The sequence below is a fragment of the Bos mutus genome, chromosome 2, assembly GCF_027580195.1.
Source record: "Bos mutus isolate GX-2022 chromosome 2, NWIPB_WYAK_1.1, whole genome shotgun sequence".
Lineage (NCBI taxonomy): Eukaryota > Metazoa > Chordata > Mammalia > Artiodactyla > Bovidae > Bos > Bos mutus.
Genome location: NC_091618.1, coordinates 15,252,721 through 15,268,252, shown reverse-complemented (window position 1 = coordinate 15,268,252; position 15,532 = coordinate 15,252,721). Strand labels below are relative to the sequence as shown.

General features: G+C 46.7%; 1 protein-coding gene across 5 annotated transcripts in view; it reads right to left on the bottom strand.

The window, feature by feature from the left end:
- AZIN2 (antizyme inhibitor 2) overlaps positions 1 to 15,532 on the bottom strand; it is a 46,459-nt gene that overhangs the window by 20,415 nt on the left and 10,512 nt on the right. For 4 of the 5 annotated variants that reach the window (XM_070379119.1, XM_070379096.1, NM_001293770.1 and 1 more), the window contains 5 exon segments: positions 10,502 to 10,674; positions 9,379 to 9,513; positions 8,435 to 8,600; positions 5,700 to 5,862; positions 4,137 to 4,249 (listed from right to left, as the gene is read on the bottom strand). In XM_070379119.1, the coding sequence (XP_070235220.1) occupies positions 4,137 to 4,249; positions 5,700 to 5,862; positions 8,435 to 8,600; positions 9,379 to 9,513; positions 10,502 to 10,674 (750 nt within the window). 5 annotated transcript variants of the gene reach the window in all.

Here is a 15,532-nt window from a genome sequence, read left to right as displayed (position 1 = left end):
TCAGGTAGAAAAGAGACATGATTTGACTTACACTTGAAAAGGATCCCTCAGACTGGTGGGTTGACTGACTTTTACACTAAGTGAAACAGAGATGCCTGCTTTTGTTTGTGTATTGACCTCTGAAGAGTCCCTGCTATCTTGTAAGTCAGGACACAGTCTTCTTTGTCAGTGGGGAGGCTGTTCAGAGTATCTCGTCTACCACATTAGAAACTCCCAGGTTTCTAAACATAGCACAAAGCTGTTGTCCAAAGAACAGGATAAAAACTAGAGATCATTGAAAAATAAAAGTAATGGATAGTATGGCAAAGCAGAAATGAAATAGGATTAGAAATCATTACTTAAGAATTTTTAAGACAAGAACTAACCAGATCCAGACCTGAAAAAGTACTACTGCAATGTACTCCAGATGGAACCCTACTTTTTAAACCATAAAATAATTAGAATAAAATATAATGACAAATGAAAGAACCTGGTCTTGGCAACAAAGGTGTCTCTGTACAGAGCGGGGTGATCAGAGCTTGTAACCTGAATTGTGCTTCTGAAAAGTCTCGTAAAACTCCCATGGTACTTGCCCCCTCTGGGACCCTCCCCACACCTAACTATACCTTGCATTCATGAAGTACTAATACACATTTATTGAACTGCATTTTAGACCACTCAGTGAATATTTAAAATGTTTATAAATAAAAAGTCTACCTAACATATCAGTAAAGAAAATCATGTCTTGGAGAAGATGATGGCAAACCACTCCAGTATTCTTGCCTGGAGAAGCCCATGGACAGAGGAGCCTGGTGGGCTATGTCTGTGGGGTCGAAAAACAGTCAGACACAACTTAGTGACTAAACAAGGCCATGCCAAAAATATTTTCAAGAGTAAAGGATATTTTCTTACCTCAATTGTTGCTTTTAAAATAGCATTTTAAAAAGATAAAATTAATATGCCCAAACATTGTTAATAAAAGACAAAGTTACTAAGTTATTATATATCCAGGGCATCTCTGGGAGGCAGAGGTTGTATATTGGCTTCTAATTTAAAAGTGTTCACTTTATGAAACATGATTTGGCTTTGGTTGGCCTTTTATAATTTACATAAAACAAAGTTGATTTTCCTCAATTCTGTGATTCAGATATTTCCCACACTGAGCAAATAATGAAATTTGAATTAATACAAAAAAGAAAACCATGTCTCATAATATGTTTTTTTTAAGTTAAAACAATGTGCACTATGACACTTAAAGAAATGAAAGTAAAATTTAACAATAGTCATCTCTGAATGGTGGGATTAGTGGATTATTACTTTTTGTGCTAAATTTTCCCCAGTAAATGTTCTAGGTATTATACACACACACACCATAAACATATGGTAAATCTATAACCGGCAGAGCAGGTAGAAAGAGATAAATATCATTACTATTAATTGCAGAAGACTTAGGTAAGACATATGAGAGCATGTTGAAATATCTATTAAAGAAGCCTTTATACTTGTCAAAGAAACAAAAATGAAAGACTGAGGTATACCATTTCAGATAAATTAGCCAGCAAGAAAAAGGTCACAGTGTGGAATGCTGGTGAGCTTATTGTGAAATAGCACTGCTGGTAGTAATACATATTAGTCCAAGCGTGGACCAAAACAGTCTAACAATACGTATCAAGAGGAATAAAAACGCTCAAATCCTCTTACTCAGTAACCCTATTCCAGAGACTCACCATAAGAAAATGGTTTTTAAAAGGGAATATACTTTAAGCATGTACATTGAGCCACCTATACAAAGAGACTAACAAAGAACAATTTTTTGACAGAGGATACTCAAAGAAACATGAACAAGAATAATAAAAAATTAGCAATGCCCAAATGCTAATGAAGACATTTTATAAGGAGGCAGCGATTTTACAGGGAGATAATCATTTTATAGGAAAATAGTTCAGAGTTTGGTCTTTAGCAACAGACAGATAATCAAAGATGAATAAGACATGAACCCTACCCCAAGGGTCTACAGTTTAAAACACTGCCATTTATCAACTGTGTGACTTTGAGTAAGTTCCTTCACCTCCCTACCCCTCAGTTTTCTCACCTGTAAAATCAACTATAAAAACCATTTATAAGGGAATATCTGAATACTCACTAGGTGACAAGGGATACTATGGAATTGCTTCGTTTTTAGTCTGCTGATGATACTGTGTTTCTTAAGTCCTTATCTTTTAGTTGTTAAGTACTAAAATACTTTTGAAGAAAATGCAGTAACATTTGTCTGTACTTTTCGTACTTTTCTTATGACATTGCTGTAGTCAGTGTACTTCTCTGTGTGTGTGTGTGTCGCACACACACGTTTCTACTCAGCAAGACTATATTTCCAAGGCACAAGCAATCCTTCCGTACCTACTACCTTCTGCAGACCTCAGTGCATGCGGAAGGTGCTCAAATATTTGTTAAATTAAACAAGCAAACAAAAAAAGGCCACACATATTCCAATGATGAGAAAAATACCCTGAAGCAAGGATTACGTTTAATACACCTTTTTCTACCTGAGGTCCAAAATCAAAGTCCATGGGCACGAAGAGCAGGGTAGAAAGCTGCCCTCCTGGCTGGTGAGGGGCTCCTTCCTTGGGGAGGGAAGTGCAGATACTGTGGCCAGGCTGGGCCCTCCCGACACACTCCTAGCACAGCCGTAGCTCATTTACTAGGCGTGCTCCATCTACACAGTCTCCATGGCCACACTGTGGGCCCACCCTGGGTATGGTCTCCTAAGTGGTGGGCAGCCCGAAGAAGAAGCCCGGGCACCCCCCAGAGGAGCAGCAGCATAGACCACTGAAAGACTTAGGAACATCCTGGTGCCCAAGCCAGGAATACCAGCTGGAGACTGAGCCACCAGGCTCCTGGGGCAGGTGTGGTGCTGGGCTGGGACCACAGCTCCGCTCCTCAGAGGAGCTGATGAAGGGAACGGGGAGTGGGTCAGGGATGGCCTGCAACAGGAAGAAGGGACTGGGACCCTGAAGGGACTAGGAAGCAACTGCTGCCTGCTGTGTAACCTGGGGCTTGGCTGGCCTAGGCCGGTCCTTCCCCTGTGCGGTAGGATGTGGGAGACCACAGGAATGCCAGCAACGCTAGTACATCACTGTAGAAAACTGAATTCCTGAGCACTTCACTATCGGGGAGGCTTACTCAGACAACGACACAGCTATGGAATGAGGACTCATCCAGTTGTGGGGGGTGGTGGGGGGGCGCCTGGAGGAGGGAAGCTCCCTCTGCCTGCAGTAGAGGACGGGCAGGAAGAGCTACAAAGAGGAGCCCACATCTGGTTGACTCTGGGGGGAGAAAAAGATGGAAAGAAAAACAACAGCACGTATTGAAAGCTCACGGTGGTCTAGGTGCTGGTTAGGCACTTAAGCTTCCTTCCTGAAGCAGGACCACACAAAGGCCTGTGAGAATACAAGTGTGTCTGATTTCTTTCCCCTCCTAACGAAGCCCACTAAAGCTGCCAGAGGCCCTGGGCTGGACTCAGCAGGCTAGGAGGGACCTTCTATCTATTCCTCTTCCCTTGTTAACACGGAAAAACTCCATAAAATGAATTTTTAGACTTCCCTGGTGATCCAGTGGTTAAGAATCTGCCTTGCAATGCAGGGGATGAAGTTTCGATCCCTGGTCAGGGAACTAAGATCCCACATGCTCTGGGGAAACGAAGCCCACGCAGCACAGTGAAGACCCAGCCCACGAGCAGTGATCAGAGATGGATGTCAAGATAGACTCAGGAAGCTCAAAAACAGGAAACCAAATGGATAATTGCTAGAGTTAGATTGCCTAAAATATTATATGGTCATCAAGAAGCGTGTTGTTAAAGATTCGTGAATGGCATGCACACCCCATATGAAGTGAAAAAGAATCAGGTTACAAATGAATATGATCCCAACTTTATGGGGGAAAAGTATAACACGTTTTTTAAAAGACTGAAATCTAAATATTCAAGGGGTCTATCTCCATGTGGTGGAATTAGGGGTGATAAGCTTCTTCCTTCTTAGTGTCTGTTTTCTCCAACAAATATGTTTTACTTTTTTAAAATTAGATAACAACACACACCAAAAAAAAAATGTTCTTTAAATGCACCCACACAATTGAAAACAGGCCCAGCAGGGCAGGCTCACCTTCTGCAGGATGGGGGCGGGGCAGGCGCTGTCAAACAGGACTGAGTTGAAGACTCCATACACGCCCTCGCCAAGGTGGTACACAACGCTCTTGGGGGAGGAACTGGTTTCCTCTGCAGGGAGGGGAGGGGTCGGGGGGCACAAGCAGCATGTGAGGGGGTGGGACAACGGCGGGCTCAGCAAGCAGACAGGAGGGCTGCCCCTCCTCAGCTATGGGGCTGCTCCTGCCTCCTCCTGTGTTCATGGCTGGGTTGGAAACATCTGGCAGCTGAGCAACCCTGCCTAGAACACCCTCCAGGCTTGCACCTGAGCCCCTCGATGCCCCAGCAAAGGCTGAAAAGCAGCCCACCAGAACTCAAGACCCCAAGAGACTGAGTCAGCGGCTCAGAAGTATGCACAGTGGGGCAACGCATGAGCTGGAATGAGAAGTCGGGTCTCCAGGCTGGGCTAGAAAGTATAATCCCAGATCTGGAAAGGAGGCCAGAAGAATTCCATCACTATGCACACATACACACAAAGAAGACCTTCCACCTGGAGCCTACTACCCATCTCTGGGAAAAACACCCAGACCTTCAGGCTGGGGGTCCCAGAGCAGAGAAAAAAGCTCCAAGATCAGAGTCAGACCTCTCACTCAAGAGTCTGCTGAGAGGACTGATCTATCGGAAGGTCAGTGAGGAGCACTGATGTTGGCAGTGTGGACAGAAAAGCCTTGAGTCAGCCTGAAAGTGTTAGTCGCTTCAGTCGTGTCCAACTCTTTGCGACCCCATGGACTGTAGCCCGCCAAGCTCCTCTGTCCATGAGTCAGCCTAGCCTGGACTTGAACCCTGGCGCTGCCCCCTTCTCAGCTGTGTGACCTTGGGTGAGTGACTCATCCTCTTCATGCCTATGTTCTGTAGTCTGCAAAATGGGCTTAGACCAGTATAAGTTGTTGTCAATTATTTTCATTATGTTATGAGAAGCAGTAGGATGAGTAAGAGCTTGGACTCTGGAAAGGAGACAAACATGGGGTCAAATGCAGGGTTTACCACTTACTAGCTCTTAAGCAACTCACTTGTATTCTGTCTGGCTCTCAATTTCCTCATCTGTACTATAAAATGTGTGCTCAGTCATGTCCAACTCTTTGCAACCCCGTGCACTGTAGCCCGCCAGGCTCCTCTGTCCATGGGATTTTCCAGGCAAGAATACTACAGTGGGTTGCCATTTCCTTCTCCAGGGAATCTTTCTGACCCAGGGATCGAACCTGTGTCTCTTGCGTCTCCTGCATTGGCAGGCAGATTCTTTACCACTGCACCACATAGGAAACCCATATACAATAGGTTTAATAAAGTATCTGTTCTCCCCAAGGTTGCTTTGATCTCAATCTTCATAAAATATAAACATGCACAGGGGGAAAAAAAAGATGCTAAAAGAGTGTGTTGGGGGTGAGGAGACATGACTGTCAATTTCCCTAAAGAAGGAGCCAGTCTTCAGATTTCCCCACCCCCTAAAATCAGACCCAGCCTAGCCAACAACCGTCCTTGGCTTTAGGGAAGAACAGGCCTCCACTGCCCACCTGGAACCTACCCTCCCTGCCTGGCTGATCCAGAAGAACCTCCTTCTTGGCAATGATGCTGACTGCCAAGGTGAAGGCCGAGGTCACGTAGTAGCGCCCCAGCTTGGCAAGGATGTCCACACCACAGCCCTCCGGGAAGTATAGGTCCAAGGCTGAGTTGATCACAGAAGCAATCTGAGGGTAGAGAGACAATTACATGTTTGAAATGTGGGGTTTATGCTGGAGACTAGCTACAGCTCCAAGTCTTACTTCTTGAAAGCAGCTTTGATTTCAGGAAGAAGAACTTGGCAGCTGCTAAGACCCCAGTTGGTAACCACAGACCAAGGCAGGCAGGCAAAGATGGAGCAGGGTCAAGACCCTTACCCTTGAAAATCACCCTTCAATGCCCCCCACAATGGAAAAAGGAACTTTTAATCTAACAGTTGGTACTCAGATGGCAGAATCTGTGATGCAGATCTTTCTCTGCTGAGTAACCAGTATGCTAAACAACATATTTTTATAGACAAGATAGAGAAGGAAAAAGAAGACCAAAGTCACCCCTAATTCTAACCCCAGATTAACCTATTCAATGCTAACTTATTGGAATCACTCCTTTAATTTCTTTTTATACAAACCTGAAAATCTGATTTTTTATTATAAACATAATAGGGCTATAAGTATACAGGTTTTTATAACCTGCTTTACTCAATAAATTGAATGATCTCTCCATGTATGTAAATCTATGTAAATTCTTTTTACATAAGAATATACCATAATTTACTCAGGGACCTCAAACAGAGCCTCTGTGACAATCTAGAGAGGTGGGAGGTTCAAGAGGGAGGGAACATATGTATACCTATGGCTGATTCATGTGGATGTTTGGCAGAAAACAAACTTCTGTAAAGCAATTATCCTTCAGTTAAAATAACTTTTTTTAAGTAATTAAAGAGAAAGATTTAAAAATAAAAATATTTTAATAAATCTTATTTGCATTTACCCATAAAATATACTGGTATCATTTCCATATGATAAATATTTTTATAAAATGATTTTTATAAAAAATTATATCTTTATAAAAGTAAAAATATTTTACATAAAAAGAATGTACTGTAATTTAGCCAATCCCTGAGCGACCTCACTTTCACTTTCACTTTTCACTTTTCACTTTCATGCACTGGAGAAGGAAATGGCAACCCACTCCAGTGTTCTTGCCTGGAGAATCCCAGGGACAGGGGAGCCTGGTGGGCTGCTGTCTATGGCGTCGCACAGAGTTGGACACAACTGAAGCAACTTAGCAGCAGCAGCAGCAGCAGAGTGTTAGTTGGACCAGGGAAGTCCACTGAACTTCTGTTACGAAGAATGTTGCAATGCTCATCTTTGAAGCTAATTCTTAGTGTCCGTCACAGATTATTTTCTTAAATTCAGTTCCAAGATGTTAATATTCCAGAACGAGGCACTTACTAAGGAAAAGCGACCCCTAGTGGTTCCAGTGGGGATTGCAATGACACATTTTTCCTGATTTAATTGAGGGCAGGAGAAGGGGAGGACAGAGGATGAGATGGCTGGATGGCATCACTGACTCGATGGACGTGAGTCTGAGTGAACTCCGGGAGTTGGTGATGGACAGGAAGGCCTGGCGTGCTGCGATTCATGGGGTCGCAAAGAGTCGGACACGACTGAGCGACTGAACTGAACTGAATCTTGGCATCCAGTCCCATCACTTCATGGCAAATAGATGGGGAAACAGTGGAAACAGTGACAGACTTTGTTTTTTGGGGCTCCAAAATCACTGCAGATGGTTACTGCAGCCATGAAATTAAAAGACGCTTACTTCCTGGAAGGAAAGTTATGACCAAAAGAGTAGAGACATTACTTTGCCAACAAAGGTCCATCTAGTCAAGGCTATGATTTTTCCAGTAGTTATGTATGGATGTGAGAGTTGGACTATAAAGAAAGCTGAGTGCCGAAGAATTGACGCTTTTGAACTGTGGTGTTGGAGAAGACTGTTGAGAGTCCCTTGGACTGCAAGGAGATCCAACCAGTCCATCCTAAAGGAAATCAGTCCTGAATATTCATTGGAAGGACTGATGATGAAGTTGAAACTCCAATACTTTGGCCACCTGATGGGAAGAGCTGACTCATCTGAAAAGTCCCTGATGCTGGGAAAGATTGAAGGCAGGAGGAGAAAGGGACGACAGAGGATGAGATGGTTGGATGGCATCACTGACTCAATGGACATGAGTTTGGATAAACTCCGGGAGTTGGTGATGGACAGGGAGGCCTGGTGTGCTGCAGTCCATGAGGTCACAAAGAGTCGGGCACAACTGAGCGACTAAACTGAACTGAAACTTGCTGGTGGGAAGGAGACAGATGGACTAGAAGTGGATAGAAGGTTGGCTTTTCCTTCCCCTGCCCAACTTGATTTCTCATCATCCCATAGGAGGGTGAACAGGGCACACCCAGGCCCTCAGAAAGCCTTATGACTTATGCAGATATGGCCCGATTAAGCCTCAAATATGTGCATGTTCAGAGTCCGGGCAGAGCTGGGTGCGCAAGCCGGCCCTGCCATGGACTCAGGAAATGAAGTAGCTTCTGTGAGCCTCAGTTTGCTCAGCTGTAACACAGGGTTAATAATGAGATAATCCAGGCAAACCACCGAGCGCAGTACATAGTACAGAGGACCCACTCGCAGTGGGCTTCCCAGGATCACTGTAGCCCTCCCTCCAACCCTCGCCCAGCCCAGCGCAACACCTGTGACCCCACTTACCTCCTCGAATCTCACTTTGGCGTCCTCCACTCCGGGGAAGCCGCCACCGAGGTCCAGGATGTGCATCCTGTGGCCCAGCTCAGCACCCATTTCGAACACAACCCGGGCGTCCGCAATGGACTGAGCGTAGGCCTGAGGGTCAGGACAGCCACTGCCAATGTGAAAACTGGGGAGGAAGAGTCTTGGCTTACACACAGGACCCTGGGTATCACCACTTCAGCCTCAGCCAGCAGCAGCCTTGCCCAAGCATACTGGGCACTGTGCCCATTTTCCAGATGCAGTGACTGTGGGCCTAAAAGGTTGAGGGGGTTGCCAAGGGCCATGTGGCAAATGAAGGTGGACAGGAGACTAGATCCAAGGACCTTTGGCACTTGGTGCCCCTCTCATCCCTCCACGCTGCCTCTGGAGGCTGAGCCTTCCTAGGATGAGGGCTAGGGCCCCAAAGTCAGCCAGAACTAATGTGTATCTCACTGAGCAGTGTGGCCGGCCATGCTTCCAGTTTCTCCATCTATAAAGTGGGGATAAGGTCCCACAATTGCGGGACGTGTATTTAGCACAGTGCCTGGCCATGCGAAATGCATAGCATAGGAAAGTTATATCATCAGGTCATAGTTCTGGCTCCTTCCACATCCCCACCAGAAAAGCAGCAGAGCCAAGGTGTGCCAGGATGACCTTTGGCTTCAGGCCGGGGACACTTCCTGCAAAGCCAGGTCCCTCCTGGAACCTCCTGGGACAGGACGTTCTGCAGACTATGGGGTTGGGGCGGTGGGACACTCCAAACCTTCTTTCCAAAAGGAGGAAACTCTCAAATAGCAGAATTCCAGACCCAGGGACAGGCCTGCCTTGGGGGCCCTGGGGGAGGTTCCACACAGAATTGAGTAAGTCCTGGGAAAGAAGCAGGAGGCAGCGGGCATGGTGGGGGATGGCGGGGTTCCAGCACTCACCTCACACCTACCACCTCTACATGGTCCCTCTTGGCATTCTCAAGCAGGTGTCGGCAAGATTTCAGCGACGCTCCGAACTTGAGGCTCAGGTGGCTCAGAGAGTGGGAGTCCTCGGTGGCAACGCACAGAACCATCCTGAGGGGGAAGACAGGGTGCAGCACCTCGGCGGGGGCGGGAGCCCGCTTCCCCTACACCAACCATGTCTTCTCTAGTCAAGGGGGATGAACCCTCATGGCTCAGAGCTATGTCCAACCCCATAAGCCCCGGCCCCCTTCCTCCCCCTGCACAGCCAGTCAACCTCTGAGTACTGTCCAATCCACTCCCTAAATGTCCCTGGACCCTTCCATGGGACCCCTGCCCTGGTCCCAACTTCACCAGTTTCCCCCTGGGCAGCCCTACTTCCTCCCAATCAGCCAGGCTTTTCCAACTTCTCTTGTATGGTGGGGTGGAGGGGACCTTTTTTTTTTTTTAAACAGTCTTATTGAAAACACCTGTATCCTCAGTATGTGAAATAGTCAAAACGGAAGCTGCTTTGGGTGAACCCGAGTGGTGCCCCTCTTGGCCCCTCCAGCGTGTCCAGTGACCAGGTGAGGGGGACACCCTGAAAAAGATGTCCAGCCCTGACCCCTTCCAAAGCCCACGTGCATCGGGGTCCTTGCCCTGTGACCAGCATCACTGACTTCTTCACCCCTGGCCGCACATGGTATGATCCAGCAACATCAATTTCTGCTTATCCTGCAAATGCCCTGTGCTGCTTCCGGCCTCCATGTGCTTGCTCCTGCAGCTCCCTCTGATGCACTGTTTATGCCCACTCCAGATGGCAGTCACCCCTGAAGGCCCACCTCAAATGCCGCCTCCTCCGTGTAACTTTCCTGACCACTGCTCCCTCTGCCATGGCTTTGACCTCTGCAGTACCCTGGGCTTTGCCTGGACTGTAATCCATCATTTCTATCTCCACCCTAGTCAGGCTCTGGCATCCTGGGTCCAGCCCAGGAGTGCCCGCCCCAACCTCCTGTGGCTATGGCCAGCTCCAGGGCAGGATCCTCAGCCCCAACCCTATTTCGCCTACTCCCCCCACCCTCACCCGCAGCCCAGCCTCCCACCTGAGTGGTTCTCAGCTTACTTGGCACTGGGATGGCTTTTCACCACCTTTGCCAGCTCCATCTCGTTGTCAAAGCTCAGCAGCCGGACCCCGTGCTTGGCAGCATACTTGATGTGTGCAATTTGCTTACAGGGATTGGCATAGATGATCTTACTGGCAGGGACACCAATATGCTGGACCAACTCCATCTCTGCCTGTGGGGTCCCAAAGGTGGTGGTGAGGAAGCGCCAGAGCCTGCTGGGCCCATGGAGGCCAAGGAAGCACAGATGAGGGGCAAAGTCATAGCTATGCCTAAGGAGGTCCATAAGAAGTGGGCCTCACTTTTAGACAACAGATACACAACAATCAGAACTCACACTGATTCCCAGTTGACAAGAAGGGCTGCCATGTACAGCTGTGCAGAGGGTGAACCGCTCAATCCTAGGGAGGGTGGGGCCCCATTCAGAGAATCACGCATGCGTATTCAGTCGCTCAGTTGTATCCGACTGTTTGCAACCCCATGGACTATAGCCCACCAGGCTCTGCTGTCCATGGAATTTTCCCAGCAAGAATACTGGAGTGGGTTGCCATTTCCTATTCCAGGGGATCTTCCCAACCCAGGGATCGAACCCAGGTCTCCTGTGTCTCCTGCATTAGTAGGCATATTCTTAAACACTGCACCACCTGGGAAGCTCCATTCAGAGACTACATAGTATACTGGTATGTTTACTACAACTTCCTAATCGCAAAGAGTCGGACACGACTGAGCGACTGAACTGAACTGAACTGAATGGTGAGCATCTTACTCTAACAAAATCTATGTATTTGTAACAGTGTCTTCAAGATACATTTTTTAATTCCCACAAAGGCACTGTACAGATTCATGGTGGCCCTGAAAACAGACTTCTGACATATTTTCCTGGCAGATTTAAATGGATAGAGAATATCATTTGATGTATTAGAAAGTTTGCCAGCTCAAGAGTCTTCTTGGCACAGGTCATCCACATCCAAAGGCCGGCCCTGTGTGTGGCACTGTGCCGGGTGCTCCAGCAAGGCCTCTTCCTCCTCATCTTTCCAGAACAGTGCTTCACCTGATTGCTGCACTAATGATACAGACAACGATGATGGTCTTGGTGAAGAAAGCGACCATGGGCATGGAGCACCTACCACAAGGAGGCACCGAATGAGAGGCTTTACATGGGCCTTGACAAACTTTTCCCATGAAAGGCCAGAGAGTAAATATTTTACGTTTTCTGAGCCAGTAGTTTCTGCATAGCTAAACTGCCTTTGTAACACCAAGCAGCCACAGATAAAGCATAAGTGAGTGAACGTGGCCGTGGGCCAGTAAAACCCTGCAAAACCCACCATCTATAATTTGTCAACCCTTGTTTTAGATTCGCTCTTATTTCCTCCTTACAATACCCCGCCAGAGGGTTATTAGCTCCATTCTACAGGGAAAAAAACATGCTCAGAGAGGCCACACAGCAAGTAGGAGGCAGAACCAACTTTCAAACTCAAACCTGACTCTCCATGATTAACAAAGAAGCAGTTTTGAAACATGGTAGAGACACACAGGGCCATCGTTAGCCATCCTGAGTTTGTAACAAGACTATGTAATTTTAATGTAGCAACTTTTCAGCATGAGGTATTTATGTGCATTATCTCATGTGATGTCTGTAACTATCCCATGAAATATTTATGGCCACATCCTACAGAGGACGAAATTGAGTTCAAAGGAGCCCACCTGTCTGGGTGACACAGCCAGTGACACAGCCAGAGGGAGAAACAAAGGTCCCCCTCCAGAGCTGAAAATGCCGTCATCAGAGCTTGCTTCCAAAGACCCTGCCTCTCTGCAGATATGAAAATATGGTTCCGCTCCTGGCTTCACCCATGAGGTGAGAGGAAGCGGCAAGGGCAGCACTTTGGGGACCTGTGGTTGAGCTTGGATTATAGTTATTTAAATAATAACCATTGTCACTCATTGACGGATTACCATATGCCAGTCATTGCATTAAATATTTTATAGACATTCTCATCATCCTCATAATAATCTTATGAGACAGGGAACAGAGGCCCCAAGAGGCCTTAGGTGACTTGTTCAAAGTCACACAGCTTGCAGGTGGCACAGCTGGAATTCTAACCCAGGACTGGCGACTTTAGCACACTGGCTCTCAACCACAGCACTTCGGCGGAGAAGACACCTCAATGCTGCCCTGGCAAGTGTCTCTTGAGCATCTATCGAGTCGCCAGGCTCTGTGACAGATGCAAATGAAAGCAAAGCGCTGAGTAAAGCAGACAGGGTCTGACTGTGGAGCTTTCAGACAGATGGGAAAGAAGGGGAGGAACGAATGAACACTGAATAGTGATAGAGTTACAAATGGATAGGAGCCATAGAGAAAAAGTATGGGATACTAGAGAATGTGGGATGCAGAGACCTGGGTGAGAGGTGTGGCAGGCAGCTTTCTGAGGGTCAGAAATTTAAGCTGAGGAGAAAGTGTGGGGAAAAGGGAACCCTCCTAGCCTGCTGGTGGGAATGTAAATTGGTATAGTCACTAAGGAAAATAGAAGGGAGGTTCCTTAAAAAAACTAAAAATAGAGCTGCCATATATATGATCCAGTAACCCCACTCCTGGGCATATACCCAGAAAAGATGAAAGCTGCAATTTGAAAAGATGCATGTACCACAGTGTTCATTGCAGCACTGTTTATAATAGTCAAGGCATGGAAGCAACCTAAGTGTCCAATTACAGATGAGGAGATGAGGAAGATGTGGTAGATACACACAATGGAATATTACGCAGCTATAAAAAATGAAACCCTGCCATTTGCAGTAATGTGGACAGAACTAGAGATTATCACAGTAAGTGAATAAGTTAGAGAAAGAAAAACACCACATGATATCACTTATATGTGGAGTCTAAAATGTGACACAAATGTACTTATTTACAAAACAGACTCAGACACAGAATGTAAACACATGGCTACCAAAGGGGAAGGCAGGGGAGGGATAAACTGGGAGTATGTGATTGACAGATGCACTCATCCATATGCAGAATAGGTCAAGTATTTACCATATAGCACAGGGAACTATGTTCAATGCTATAATAATGGAAAAGAATTTTAAATATATATACACACACACACACATATATATAACAGAACCACTTTGCTGTACACCCCAAACTAACACAATATTGTAAATCAACTGTACTTCAATGAAAAAAAAAGATTTGAGCTGAGCCCTGCAGGAGGAGTCAGCCAGGCTGGAAGGGAAGCAAAGAATATTTCTGGTACAGGAAGCGGCCTGTGCGGAGGTTCTGAGATAAGACTGTGCTCAGCCTGATGGAGGAGCAGAGAATGCTGGTGTGGTCTGGGCAGGGTGACCAGTGTGGGAGGACGAGGTTGGAGGGAGGCAGGCAGAGCCAACGGGGAGAACAAGAAGGCCGATGTGGATTTATATTCGACGCTGCAGGTTGTGGGAGATGGTTTGATGGAATCGCAAGAGGGAAAAGGACATGGTCAGATGTGCATCTTGAAGGCAAGGCCTAAGTGCTTGTCACTCCAGACATCATGTGGAAACGGACCAAGGGAGGGCCCGGAAGGACCTCCCCGGGAGACACGACAGGCTGTGCTAGGAAGGGGGCAGGGTGTGGTCTGGAGGCAGGGCTGGCAAGCTTGCTGATGGATGGCACGTGGGGATGTGGGGTAAGAGGGGGACTTCACACCCAGCAGACCTAGGGGCCCCTCTTGAAGGGAAGATTGTGAATGCATTTGAACACGCTGGGCTCCAGGCATCCTGTAGTATCAACTAGGAGTCCGCCTGCCAATGCAGGGGACACGGGTTTGATCCCTGGTCTGGGAGGATAACACAGGCTGCAGCACAACTGGGCCCATGCACCACAACTATCGAGCCCATGGTCTGCAACGAGAGGTCACCGCAGAGGAGCACCGCAACAAAGAGCAGCACCTGCTCCCCATAACTAGAAAAAGCCCGCAAAAGCAACGAAGACCCAGGGCAGCCAAAAAGTTAATTAAAAAAAACAAAAACTGGGGAGGTGGTGGCATCTTGGGGATATTTGAAGCCATGGGAGGAGATGAAATCCCCTAGGAAGATGGAGAGTTTATAAAAGAAGGGAGCCTGAGCTGGAATCCAGAGGAACACTTCCAGCTAGAGAGAGGGGCAAGCTGGCATAGGACTGGCAGAGGGGAAGAGACAGCGTCTCCAGAAGAGGCAGGACAATGCAGATGTTACTATGCCATTCCTGCCAAGGTAACCCTGTCTTACAGTTCACATCTGGGCAGGAGACGCCTGCACTGTCAGAGGCCTCAGACTTCACTGTCAGACTTCACTTTGCTGTGCTTCACAGATTTTGGGGTTTTTCTTTAAAACTGATAGTTTGTGGCAACCTTGCGTGAAGCGAGTCCACTGGCACCATTTTTCCAACAGCGTTTGCTCACTTCACCTGTGTCACATTTTAGTAATTCTCTGGATATTTCAGACATTTTCAGTGTTACTGTATCTGTTATGGTGATCTGTGATCAATGATCCTTGATTTGACTATTGCCTTTGTTTTGGGGTGCCATGAACCGCACCCATATGAGATGATGAACTTAATGGATAAATGTTTGTGTGTTCTGATGGCTCCACCCACTAGCCATTCCCCAACTCTCTCTCCCTCTTTTTGGGCCTCCCTATTCCCTGAGACATAACAACCCAATCATACTGAAATTAGGCCAATGAATAATCCTACAACAACCTCTAGCTGTTCAAGTGAAAAGTAGAGCTATCTGTTAAGAAACAGCCACCCCAAACTTCAGCAACCACCACCCTGATCAACGACCAGCCATCAACATCGAAGCAAGACTGTCCACCAGCAAAAAGATCACAACTCACTGAAGCCTCAGATGATAGTTAGCATTTTTTAGAAATAAAATACTTTTGACTTAAGGTATGTACATTTTACTTAAGGTATGTTTTTTTAAGACATAATGCTACTTACTGCACATTTAATAGACTACAATATAGTATAAGCATAGCTTTTATATGCACTGGGAAACCAAAATATTTATGTG